The 14,135-nt window shown below is 43.6% G+C and overlaps 1 protein-coding gene across 1 annotated transcript in view; it reads left to right on the forward strand.

The window, feature by feature from the left end:
- Positions 1 to 6,327, forward strand: part of prr5l (proline rich 5 like) — a 44,345-nt gene extending 38,018 nt beyond the window's left edge. Inside the window, exons 6-9 of the mRNA XM_071518545.1 lie at positions 1,459 to 1,550; positions 2,388 to 2,525; positions 2,833 to 2,935; positions 5,089 to 6,327. Of these exons, the coding sequence (XP_071374646.1) occupies positions 1,459 to 1,550; positions 2,388 to 2,525; positions 2,833 to 2,935; positions 5,089 to 5,474 (719 nt within the window). The 3' untranslated portion in view covers positions 5,475 to 6,327. The remainder of the gene's footprint in view (positions 1 to 1,458; positions 1,551 to 2,387; positions 2,526 to 2,832; positions 2,936 to 5,088) is intronic.
- Positions 6,328 to 14,135: the final 7,808 nt, after the last annotated feature.

The following is a 14,135-nucleotide window of genomic DNA, read 5'->3' on the forward strand; positions in this document are numbered from 1 at the left end:
ACCATGTGCTACCAATATATCCCTGTCATCCAGGGCAACCAAAAAAAAACATCTCACAAAAGCCTTTCTAGGGATGGGTGTTGCAAATTAGCATCCGCTATAAACACTATGATACTTGCATCGGATAGCTGTTCTCAGTTTGTCTATGTATATTGTATCTGTCCCTATCAAATAAACCATAAATAAATAAATAAAAGACCGCAATCCTGAGAACCTCTGTTAAAATTGTTGATCATGTCATCAATGTTAACATACTGCTCAGAGGGACAAGGATGAGAAGAGACTACAAAGGCATTACGAAAAGTACTAGCAGACTCAGAGTTAAAAACACAGGATCTAATAGGAACAAGGATGGATGATATTTGAGGTAAGTGCTCTTGTTCCCTTGTGATTAAGGTGGAGATTGTCTGTCTGTTGTATAAATCCCTCCTGGTCCAGAAATAGCCACAATTGTTGATAAAACCATGACCGGTAGCGACACAGAAATTAAAATGCCATTGCTGCTTTCCAAAAAGAAGACTAAAATTCTCACTGGGCCAGAAATAACACCACCTGGACTCCTGCAGCCTCTTCTGGCCGGGTGACCCTCTGCCGTCAGACCTTTACAGCCAATCAGAACGCTGCAGCCCGTCTGGTGTTCAACCAACCAAAACTCTCTCATGTCTCTCCCCTCTTCCGGTTGCTTCACTGGCTTCCATCTCTACTGCATCAGATTCAAGTCCCTGGTCCTCTCCTACAGAACAGAACATCAGACTGCCTCCCTATCTGCAGTCTCTGGTCAGGTTCAGACTCCGCCTCCCTCCCTCAGCTCCTCCCCCCTTGCAGGTCGCCTCGCCCCTCCATCTCTACGTGGCTCAGAAGTCGCTCATCCTGGTCGACTCTTCTCCTCCCTGGCGTCACAATGGTGGAACAAGCTCCGCCCCCTTCTGTCAGAATGGCGGAATCACTGCCCATCTTTCAGCGGAGACTAAAGACACATCTCTTCAGGTTCCACCTGGACCCCTCTTGAACTAACCTATCTTCTTACCCTTCTTAAAAAAAAAAAAAAAAAAATTCAACAAATGCTACTTATACAGCAAGGAATCTCTGTCTGTCTGTATGTCCGTCGCATATCTCGAGAACTGTTCGTCCGATCGACTTCACACTCGGCGGCTGTATTGCTGGGGACCCAAGGACGTGCAGTGTCGGATTTGGTGCAATTTGGACACTTGACACGTTCAATATTAATAAACTTTGAATAAACAAGCGAACAGCGCTCTCTGCAGCAGCGGCGCGAACGGGCACTGCACTAGTTCCTATTAAAAGTCTTAGCTGATGAAGACTGTGATACACAGTTGGTTTCACTACTGTAAAATGCACTTATTGTAAGTCGCTTTGGACAAAAGCATCTGCTGAATGACATGATGTAATGTAATGTAATGTAATGTAAATGTAAATGTACCCACCTGGTCTCCCTAGGCGACGACCAGCTTCTCATCCTGGCCGACATGTGGGTCAGATTCTTCACAGAGACTCTGCCCACCCTGCAGGCCATCTTCTACCCTGTCCAGGTAACACACACACACACACACACACACACACGCACACACACCTTATTCTTTAGTCCAGTTCATGTCAGTCTGGTTCTGTCCCAGTTTAACTGGTGGAAGGAACTAATTACATAATTTTTTGTGTTTACTTAAGTATGTTTTTACAAAGTATTTATAATACTTGGCTCCGTTTTAAATCCATCACAGAACAGATTGTGTGTCTCTCCATCAGCAACAGAAATTGGATCAACATAAACTGACAAACTGTGGATCCATTCACAGTGAGAAGAGGAATCTGACTTTACTTTGTTTCTGCACTTTATTTTGTCATTTCTAATGTTTCCAGTGAAAAGAATCTAGTGTGAACTCTGTCCTCTCTCCTTTTAGAATCACATGGAAAAGATCACAGCTGACAACGTTCTCTGTTCTAAAGAGGAACTCAGAAACTTTTACTCTGAGGACATTTTAAATCACACACTTTTTACTTTACTGAAGGACATTTTTACACCATAACTTTAACTTCTACTGAAGTCAAATATCAGTAAAGTAACAGAACTTCTGCTGCAGTAGAACATTCTAGAACTGGTTCTGTCCCAGACTAGGATGGGCTTGAAAACCTTCCCCTCAGCAGTGTTATGGAGCCACATAGTGACCAGGTGCATCATGGGACAGCAGTTAGGTTAGAGAAGTGAGGCAGTGGCAGAGGGTTGTGGGTTCAAATCCCAACATCATCTGGGATCGTTTGAGGTGGAGAGATGAAATGAACTACTGTGAGGAACCTGACCCCTCTGTGTGTGTGTGTGTGTGTGTGTGTGTCTGTGTGTGTGTGTGTCTGTGTGTCTTTGTGTGTGTGTATAGGGTCAGGAGCTGACGGTCAGGCAGATGGCTCTGCTGGCCTTCAGGAACCTGGTTCTGCTGAAGCTCCACCTGGAGGAAACACTGGGAACTGCAGCCTCTGTCCCTCCAGCTGTCACACAGATGCTGCTGGTCCTGCAGGTATACACGCACACACTCACACACACACACACACACACACACACACGGGCTCCACCAATATGGCAGCTTTATTTTCTGAAAAATATCAACAAATCGATCAATCTTCTGATATCCAGGCAGGAAACACTTTGTCAAATGTTCAGTGTCTCTCTCTGCCTGTCTTTCTGTCTACCTGTCTGTCTGTCTGTCTGTCTGTCTCTCTGCCTGTCTGTCTGCCTGTCTGTCTGTCTCTCTGCCTGTCTGCCTGTCTGTCTGTCTGTCTCTCTGCCTGTCTGTCTGTCTGTCTCTCTGCCTGTCTGTCTCTCAGGGTGTCCATGACTCCAGTGTTCCCAGTATGGAGTATTACCAGTTGGAGCGTCTGGTGGAAGTCGTCGTTTCTCCGTATCTCAGCAACAACCAGCTGCTCCTGGGTCAGTACTAATACTGTTATACTAAAATATATTAAAACTTAAAAACAGGGACGGACAAACCCGTCTTCATTTGGTCACAAACAACCACACAATGCATGCACACATGTGTTCGGCGGCAGCACACACACACATGCTTGAATGGCGCCGTGAAATTTGTCCTCCGCTTTTATCCCATCTTGGCTTTGTCCAGCCTGCAGCACGGCGCCCGGGGACCAACTTTTTCTTGCCGTCGCTGGTCAGGCGACGATCTTCATGCATGTTTTTAGTGGGGGGTTCTTATCGTATGGAGGATACCCCCAAGTGAGCACGGGGAGAACATGCAAACTCCACACAGAAAGGCCCCTTTTCACGAGATAACCCACCTGGGCACTAGGCACCGAAGGCATGGGGAGAACATACCCCCGGTGCCAACAGCGACCCAGGTGGGATAGTATAGTTAGTATACTACTACACTGCTATTAGTACTATACTACTACTATACTATTACTATTACTACTATTACTATATTATTACTACTATTACTACTACTGCTACTACTAACCCTATACTATTACAACTACTATTACTGATGCTACTGCTACTACTACTGTTGCTACTACTGCTCCTGTTACAACTATTACTACTATTGCTATTACTACTAATAATAATTCTAAATAATAAAAAATGCTAATAAAAATTAAGATGTGATGACAGTTATAACAGTAATAAATTATTAGGGATGAATAAAGCCGTAATAGGCAAACTCAAATTGGAAAGAAAAGGCAGACCAATAATTTGTCTAAAAGCAGCTGCATGAATTCATTATGAAAAAGCCTGAGGTCGACAGCAGACAGGGAGCGTGCTCCTGAGGTCAGAGGTCAGAGGTCAGTGGGTGTGGCCTGTAGTAACATGCTGTTTAAATCCTCTTAGCAGGAAGGTGAGCTCTTGTTAAGCTGCTGTTGTGGTTTTATTCCAGCAGGTCAGCTAGTTGGTCGTTAGGGAATTAACTGGCTCACAGTCTGTTGACCATCAGAAGATGTAGAAACTTCTGCTGCTGCTCAGTCAGGAGGGAAACTGCTGGTCTGAGGTCAGCGCTTTGAAAGACATGGCTGATGTCACTCTGTAGTTTGATTGACAGGTCCCACGCTCTTCACTACTATGGCTCAGGATAAAAAAGATGTTCTTCATGATAGTTTGCAAATAAATGTAGTTTAGTTAAGCATATAATGAAAGTGAAGACTGAGTCGTCACAATACTGGCTCCTAATTGGCCGACAGCAGCGGCTCCTCTAACTCAAATGAAGTAAACCTGCTGAGTGGAGGCTTTCTAACCCTAACCCGGCTTTGCCTGGTTAGACGGAATTCAGTCATTCTTTTGTGAGGGAGCCAATCAGGAGCGAGTCCAGCTGTGATGTGTTTCCTGGAGTTGGACTGAAACTGGGAAAAAGGATGGAGGACTGAAAATGTAATAACTTTAAATTTAACCATCAAACAAAATCAAATTTTGACAGTGCCTTCATTAAACATATTATTATATATGTTTATAAACTGAGAAAAAAATTAATTATTATAATAGGACCCCTTTAATGGCAGTAGTAGAAGTAGTAGTAGCAGTTTAAAGGACATTTATGTCATTTTGAGAGTAAAAACTGTCATTTACTTGCACTAGCATGTCTAACAGATACTGACAGGAGGCTGCTGGTGTCCTGAAAACGGTCGAAAAACTAAACTGTCCTCAGTTAGTAAACAATAGGGACCTTCTCTCTAAGAAGCTGCAAACAAACAGCAAACCTTTGCTGAGCCTCAGGAGGACTAGAGGTTTAAAATCGCCAAGTCTGGCAAAGCCTTATTTGATTATATTCCTAATCCCAGTGACTTGAAACAGTCCGGCGGTAATGCTCTCTCTGCAGGAGGCCGCCTAGGAATTCACCAGTACTGCTTTGTTTAGAAATGAATGTTAGAAGGCAGTTGATGTGAATGCATGTTCATAGACAGATACATGTTGATGAATTTGGAGTCTCTGCTGTTCACTGAGTGTTGGCCACCGGATGCCAACCAGCACATCAGGCATAAAATAACCCAAAAAATGCTTAGAAGTTTTTCAAAACTTTACTCATGAACTCCTCCTAAATGGCTGGGAAAAGACTCATAACAGTGTCCTGTGTTTCCATCCAGAGTCCCGTCATCTTCGGTCGTCGGGGGCGTTGCTAGGCGAGCAGTCCCAGCCGGAGATCACCGTCACCCAGCATCACCACTCCTCTGACTCCTCCTCTCTGGCGCCACTGGTGGAGCAGGAGGGCGAGGCCTACCTGGAGAAGGCCGGGGGGGTTCGGCGCCACACGGTGGCCAATGCCCACTCCGACATCCAGCTACTGTCGGCATCAGGCATGATGCATGCTGGGACAGAAGAGGACAGTGGGGTGGGGGGGGGTGGGGGAGGCGGGTTGGTGATGGCGGGGGGCGGGGCAATGTGTCCCAGGCCATTCTTAAGCCAACCAGACATCCTGGATTCTCCCAGGCGCGGGACTGGGGGTGGAGTCAGCTGCCTTCCTCCAAGCTAGCTAGTCTGGCTAAAGAGACAATGGACAACAGTTTGAAGGCAGAAGACCAGCCGACCACTGACACAATACAAGACAGGTCAGGAGACAACAGGACAGGACAGAAACAACAGGACAGGATGGGAGACAACAGGACAGGAGACGGCAGGACAGGACAAGAACAACAGGACAGAAACAACAGGACAGGACGGGAGACAACAGGACAGGACAGGAGACGACAGGACAGGACGGGAGACAACAGGACAGGAACAACAGGACAGGAGACAACAGGACAGGACAGGACAGGAGATGACAGGACAGGACGGGAGACAACAGGACAGGAACAACAGGACAGGAAACAACAGGACAGGACAGGAGACGACAGGACAGAAACAACAGGAAAAGACAGGAAACAACAGGACAGGACAGAAACAACAGGACATGACAGGAAACAACAGGACAGAAACAACAGGACAGGACAGAAACAACAGGACATGACAGGAAACAACAGGACAGAAACAACAGGACAAGGCAAGAAACATAAGGACAGGACAAAAACAATAGGACAGGACAGGGACAACAGGACAAACAACAGGACAGGACAGGAACAACAGGACAGGACAGGACAGGAAACAACAGGACAGAACATGGCAAGTCAGCGTGATGATTTCTGCTTTTTGATGCTCAAAGTGTCAGCCGCTGAATAACAGCCAGTGAAGCTGGTATTTATTAAGAGTGTAGCAGTGCTGATCTAGGATCAGGTTTAATCTGATCCTGGTTAAGTCTGACCGGTCCAGGCTTTAGCCCACTGGGTTTCAGACTGGAGATTCAGATCTGTCCTCGATGTGAATATGTTCTTAGAGGATTACTACTGAATAATGAAAAATATTAAACTAATTAATATACTAAATTAAATCAGATCTTCATTGTCTGTTTTCTTTCCATTTTCTTTTTAAGATTTATTTTTTAGGCATTTTATGCTTTATTGACAGAGAGATAGTGTGAGAGAGAGACAGGAAGGCACAGAGAGAGAGAGGGGAGGACATGCAGCAAATGACCGCGGGCCGGACTCGAACCCGGGTCGCTGCAGGAAGCACCGAGCCTCACGTGGCACACGCTCCACTCGCTGAGCCACTGGGGCGCTGTTTTCTTTCCATTTTCAATCAAACATCTTCACCCACAGAGACCAAAGTGCTTTTTAGTGGATACTGTCTGGTCACAATAAACGGCAGTTGTGATACACAGAGCAACTTATAGGGCAACGCTGATGGGCAACAGTTCCAAAAAGTTGCCTTAGTGTTGCTATTGATAGCTGAAGAGATTTTTGACCCTGTGGTTCACTGTGTTGCCTGTTGCTGTGAGTGTTGCCCATCACATTGCCCATAAAGTTGCCTTGTTTACAGTCGGCTAAAGTTTTCCCATACTTCAGGGGTCTGATGGTCCTGTTCACTTCCTCCAGAGGAAATTGTTTATTTATCAAATACAGACAAGAAAGTTTGAGAAAATTCGGGCACTGCTGTCCTGGTGTTTCTTCTTGGATTGCAGTGTTATCACCCAGTCGTTGGATATCCCAGTGGATAATTCAGTGGATTGTTTATCCTTGTCACGACTTGGCTCTGGAGCCATGACAAAAGAGAGGGGGATGCAGGCTGAAAGCCAAATAATGAGTAATTTATTTAAATAAAGTGTATAACAGTAAACACAAGCTAAACTAAGGATACGATGAGGTGTGATTGTCAGTAAAGTCAGTGGTGAGGGTGCGTGTGTGCATGTATGCAATGTGTCGTGTGAGGAAAAGATGTTGGATAGCTGCAAACAAAACAACGTGTGATCAAGGAAGAAAGGGAAGGACCTCTCGGCCAGAAAGACGGGGTCTTATAGTATGAGAGCACCGGGCCCAGGTGCTTCTAACTAGAATGATCAGCACTCCGCCCTCCAGGTACCTGCTGCATTATAGAAACAAGAGACATAGAATGTGAAAACAAGCCAGGGGACTGTCACATCCCCCCCCCCCCCCCACAAGAATGGGGTCCTAAAAGGAATCCCGGCACCAAGATACCATGACTATAACCCCCCCCAAAAAAACACCTTTTATCATAAACCCCAAAACAACAATTGGCTAAAACATCACCCGAACACTCATATACATTACCAACTGAATGAAACAGGCCAGGGAATGAGGAAATTTAGCTGCCATTAGCTACGACAGACTGGTAGTTAAACCACGAAAGCCTCAACAGATGACAGAAACCACACAGCATGAGTGAATCTGTGCCAACAGGACCCAATACTATGGTGACTACTTTTTAACATGTTTTTTCTCCCTACCAAACTACCATGGCATCTTCTCCACCCAAGCAATCTGACACCATTTACCAAAACTTCCCTACATCAGTCTCTGGCTTATTACATGCTAACACTAACCTATATGATCAAGCAAATGGACCTTTGATAGACTACTTTCCCAATACTTTTCAACAATCAGAAAGTGAATCTCGGGATTCCACAACATCAAACATTTTATATAATAATGACCCTGACACAAACTGTTTTCCAAAAAATGAAGAGTGACTTTTCCATTATTCATATCAATGTTCGCAGCCTGCCAAAAAACTATGATACTTTATGCCTTTGTCTGACTAACCTTGACCTCTCTTTTAATGTAATAGGGCTAACTGAAACTTGGTTGACTAAAGACAATGCTGATCTGTATGAATTCAACAACTATAAGCATATATATAGATGCAGAGAAGACCAAATGGGTGGGGGTGTCTCCTTATATCTCAACCCTAACCTGGTCTATAAAGAAAGACATGACTTTGAAAAGGTTTTCACCCTTTCTGCTTAGGCTGTGGTTGTTGAAACCCGCCAGACCATTATGGCATGTATCTATAGACCACCTAGCTCTAGCTTGTCTGCATTCAATACTGACTTAGCAAATGTTCTTGATATTATTTCTAAAGAAGGGAAAACTGCTACTTTATGGGTGACCTAAATATCAATATTGTAAACTACAAGAATTATAATTTAATTAAGGACTTTATTGACACAATGTACTCTCATTACTTTCATCCTATGATTTCAGTACCAACCAGAGTGACAGAGACTTCTGCCACCCTGATAGACAATATCTTTACAAATGTGTTGGTTAAGAACATGAAATCAGGAGTTCTGTGTATGAATATTGCTGATCACTGTCCAATCTTTCTAATAACATTCAAAGAACATGATAAGCCTATATTTACACTGCATCCCAAATATAAGAGAACCATTAATGAAGCAAATATAGCAAAGTTCAGATTAATGGTCAGCGAGTATCCTTGGACAGATATCCTTCAGTCTGTAGATCCAAAAAAGGCTTTTACTTTGTTTTCAGAATGTATCTCCCAGGCCTATGATCTGTGCTTTCCTCTTGGACTGGTGTCTCCCAAACCTCATCATAAACTGACCAAACTGTGGATAACTTCATCCATCATGAAATCCTTGAATAATAAACAGACTGTACAAAAAATATCTTCTCAGTCCCACTCCATTTAATCTTGCTCAATTTAAAAATTATAGAAATAAATTAAACCACATTATCAGAGGAGCTAAAAAACACTACTATAATGTAGAATTATTTAAACACAAAAATGACATGACCCTTCTTTGGAGAACAATTAATTGTATCCTCAACAAAAAAAACAAATACAAGCAGTTACCTAATGAATTTAAGGTTGATGGGGGTCTTATCACTGATCCACAATTAATTGCTAATAATTTTAATAGCTTTTTCTCAGAAGTTGGTCCAACTCTGGCTTGAACTTAAAATAGCCAAGATTATTCCTATTTATAAAGATGATGACCCAGCCGTTTTCAGTCATTGTAGACCCATCTCCATCCTGCCTGCTATATCAAAAATACTTGAAAAGCTTGTCTATCAAAGATTAATCGAACATCTTAATAAGTACAATATTATATATACACATCAGTATGGGTTCAGAAAAAGACATTCAACATATATGGCACTTACACATCTAATTAATGAAATATATAAAGCTAGAGATAGAAAGGGAAACACTATAGGTATTTTTTTAGACTTATCAAAGGCATTTGACACAGTCAATCACCATATTCTTCTTCAGAAGCTCTCACATCTTGGAGTAAAAAATAATGCACTGCTCTGGTTCACGAGCTATCTTAAAGATAGACAGCAGTTTGTATCCTATAATGGAACCAATTCTCCTTTTCTTCCCATACTCTGTGGCGTACCACAAGGCTCAATTCTTGGGCCCTTGTTATTTTTGATATATATCAATGACCTCCCAAATGTATCAGACAAATTGTCTAAAATTTTATTTGCAGATGACACAAGTGTCTACTATTCGCATAAAGATCCTGACACCATCATTAAGGTGTTAAATGAAGAACTTAGTAAGCTGTCTATTTGGTAAACAAGCTTAATCTTTTTTGGTCTTACATCAGGGATTTTTAACTCCTGGTCTAAAATTGTAATCGATAACATCCCCATAACTAATGTGCGTTCTACACGATTCCTTGGCGTTCTGCTTGATGAATCCTTATCCTGGAAACCTCATATCATGGCCATAACTACGAAAATGGCCAAGAGTATTGGTATACTAGTCAAAACCCGTCACTTGATCAGCAGTGAGGTAGCCACTATGTTATATTATTCTATGGTTTATCCGTATATTAATTACTGTAATATAGCTTGGGCTAGTACTCAAGGCATTCCTCTCAGCCTCTATTCCTTCATTTAGGTGTCCTCAGCGTTTATCAAGTGAACCATCTCCAGATTGGTTTATTTGTTCAGAGTTCCTTAAAAAGAACTCTTCCTTCGTTTTTTCATGACATATTTGCATACAATTATCAATTCCATAATTATTCTACACGTAGTTCTTGTCTCCTTAGACCCCCCCTTTCCTGTACTTCCCAATCTCAGTTTAGTATACTCTACCGAGGGTCCAAAATATGGAATTCTCTGCCATCACATTTTTTTTAATTTGTCTTCACAGCAGTTCAAAAGAGCCCTGAAATCACTTCTCCTAACTAACCAATATTTTCCATATGGGCTGCCAATATAAGCTGAGTCCAACCAATATTTTCCTTGTCATAACATTATTTGTGTGTATATTTTCTTTATCTTTCTTGTCTTATGAAAACTCTAAGCCATATCATATGAGTGTCTACTCTTAGTCTGTTAATGATAGTGGTTGTGTATACTTGCCTGTATTAGGAATGAGTATTCTTGGTGTGTGTGTGTGTGTGTGTGTGTCTTATGATTATGACTGATTTTTTATACTTGTGTAGTAAATGGGTGTTATGGGATGCATTGTTGTCAAGTACTATGCTGAACTATGTCTCAGTTTTTTACTATGTCTAAACTTATTCAGAGATACATTCAAATTGTGTATCTTACATTGCTGTAATTATTTTTTGTAATATGCTGTCTGGAGAATGCCACTTTTCAAGCCCCTGGAGGGTTTTTAGGCAATTCTCCTTCACATTCACTTGCAAATTATATATTGTATCCTTTTCTTTTAAATTTTTATATGTGAGAATAAAGAAACAAACAAACAACTATATTTTATCTGAAAGGCACAACTATCTGAGGTGAAACAGTGGCCTGCTCCAGCGGTCCAACATCCCTTGCAGCAAGCTCCCACCCCAGCAACTGGTGCACCTAGGACTCAATTTAAGAGGCTAGGAAGAGGCAACAAGAGAACCAAAGAAAAGAACACAATTTACCGTTATCACTCCTGGGGAGCCCTAGAAAACGTGTCCGCCACCACGTTCTCAGTCCCCTTCACATAAGGAACATCCAGACAGTATGACTGCAAAAACAGCGACCACCTAATTAGTCTCTGATTGGGACACTGCAAGGAGTTAAGAAAGGTCAATGGGTTATGGTCAGTATAGACAACTAGAGGTGTACTACTGCCACCAACATACACGTCAAAATGTTTTAAGGCCAAGATTAACGCTAACGCTTCTTTTTCAATAACCGAATAATTTAACTGACACGAGTTAAATTTATTTGAGAGGAAGCTAACAGGCTTGTCTATCCCCAGGTCATCAACTTGCATGAGGACGGACCCCGCGCCTACATAGCTGGCATCCACATAAAGTTTGAATGGCCTGTCAAAGCACGGGGCAACCAGAACAGGAGCGGAGCAAAGGAGCGTTTTTACCTGTTCAAAAGCTTTTTGACAGACCAGGGACCAGATAAATTTTGCCTTTCCCTTAAGTAAATCAGTGAGCGGGGCCACAACCGTTGAAAAGTTTCTTCAAAAACTCCTATAATAACCAACGAGGCCGAGAAAATGCATCAGCTCTTTTTTTGTTGTTGGGACTGGATACTGCTCTACAGCCTGAACTTTTGCACCGACAGGACGCACTTGGCCTTGCCCAACCGCCCTCGCAAACTCACTTGGCAAGGTTAACCGTGAGCCTCGCCTCCGCCAAACGGGTGAATATTTCCCGGATATGTTCCAGGTGAGTTTCCCAGGTGTCTGAATAAACAACTACGTCATCTAAATAAACCGCACACCCTTGCAAATCACCAATAACGCGGTTCATAAGACGCTGGGAGGTAGCTGGCGCATTCCGAAGCCCAAAGGGCATCACATTGTAGGAGTAGAGACCAGTTGGCGTTGTAAAAGCGGCTATTGGCACAGTGTACAAAAGTCCCCCCGGGGATTGTGTAATGGCGGACGCTGGCGCACTTGGCTGCCGCTTCACTACCTGAATTTTCGTTATTTTCAGTCATTTTCTTCTAAACCGATCTCTCTTTACTTTTAACCTGGTCATCTGAGTTTGGTTGCGTGCTACCAACCGCACCGCTGTCCCGATCGATCAGATTCATTCATTGGATTTATTACCTTTTTGTTGCTCACCTGCCACGACGCTGCTGCAAGGCACACCCCAACAAGAACTCCTCTCCAGGTTAGCTTGCCTGGTCTAATGCTGTCGTTTCTGGAGCGTACCTCAATGTCAGTCTGAGTTCTCCAGAATTTCACCGGCCTGCCACAGTCTACAAGCTGTTATGCGGTCGTTTTTCCTGTGGATTTTCCTTTGGATTTCATGGCACCGTTTTACTCCGCAGCAGATCTCTTCAAACTCAACAGCCACTCATATCTGGACTGTATGGATATTCTAAAAGAAGCTGGGATATTGCGCCAACTCTGTCCTGTCCACAGAGGCTCCAGTCGTAAGTTTATTTACAACTATGCTTCTGCCACCTCCATCCCGTCTCTGTGGTCCTGTTGCCGCACACCCACTTCCTCCCTACGTCATCACAACACAAGGCACGTGAATACAGCCAATCTGCCACCCCTAGCCAGATACTCTCAACCAATCAGAATGCAAAACTGTATGAAACTCGTCTTGTTCAACACCCGGTCCCTCAACAATAAAAGTGATATTCTCAACGAATTCATACTGATCATCATCATCCAAACTTGATTTTCTCTGCCTCACCGAAACCTGGCAAAAATCCCTGGACAACTTCTCGCTCAACCTGACTACACCTACTGGATATACATACATCAACAAACCACGAGGGTCGAGGTGGTGGCATTGCTGTGGTACACCGGTAGGACATTAAGACAAGTCTCATCTCCATCCCACCTCCACCCTCGTTTGAATATCTGGCTTTCAAACTCTCCGGCCCCACACCTCTGGTCCCGGCTGTTGTTTATCGTTCCCCCAAACCAAACCCATCTTTTCTCTCCGACTTCCTTACTCAATTTGCTCTCTCTCACCTTCCATCCTCCTTCAAGGTGACTTTAACATACACATTGACTCTACGGACTCCACAACAACCACTGAATTCATGGAAATACTGAACTGTTTTAATTTCACACAACATGTCAATTTCCCCACCCACAACCGCGGACACATCCTGGATCTGGTTTGCTCCACTGGTCTCAGCATACATCAACTCTCTGGCTCTGACCTCACCATCTCCGACCACTTAGCCATCACCATGGACATCGACATCCCCATCCCCACCCCCATGCCAAAACAAAAACGCACAATAAACCTCCGTAAGTTCAACTCCGTTTGTCCCTCCTCTTTCTCATCCTCATCGAAAAAATGTCCACCTCCCCTCCCCCTGAGCTCCATACCCCCACTGACCTCACCAACTACTACAACCGCACACTCTCCTCATGCCTCGACCAGCTGGCACCCATCATAACCAAAACAGTCTCCTTCACTCACTCTGCTCCTTGGTACACTCCCGAACTTCGCCAGATGAAAACCCGTGGGCGTCAACTGGAAAGACTTTGTAGGAAAACAGGTCTCACAGTACATAACCCAGCTCACAAAGAACACCTGCAACAATATAAAGATGCCCTCTCCAACGCCTGCTCCACCTACTACTCTCAACTCATACAGTCTGGCTCTGGTAACCCCAAAGTCCTATTTTCAACAATAAACAAACTCCTCAATCCTATGGACAACATTTCCCAATCTTTCACAGTCAACAAATGCAACTCCTTCCTGTCATTCTTTCAAACAAAAATAGAGACCATCTATAACAACTTGGCCACTCCCACTCTGTCCCCCCTTCTCTCACTTGTCCCCCTTTAACTTGCCAGTCCCTGTCTCAGTTCACCCCAGTCTCCCCTACAGACCTTTCTGACCTTATGGTGGGAATGAAAACTGCCACCTGCACCGTGG

This window comes from Centroberyx affinis, unplaced genomic scaffold (assembly GCF_046629955.1).
Source record: "Centroberyx affinis isolate AG114_WGS23_722 - 3 ecotype Tasmania unplaced genomic scaffold, CSIRO-AGI_Caff_v1 ptg000596l_1, whole genome shotgun sequence".
NCBI lineage: Eukaryota > Metazoa > Chordata > Actinopteri > Beryciformes > Berycidae > Centroberyx > Centroberyx affinis.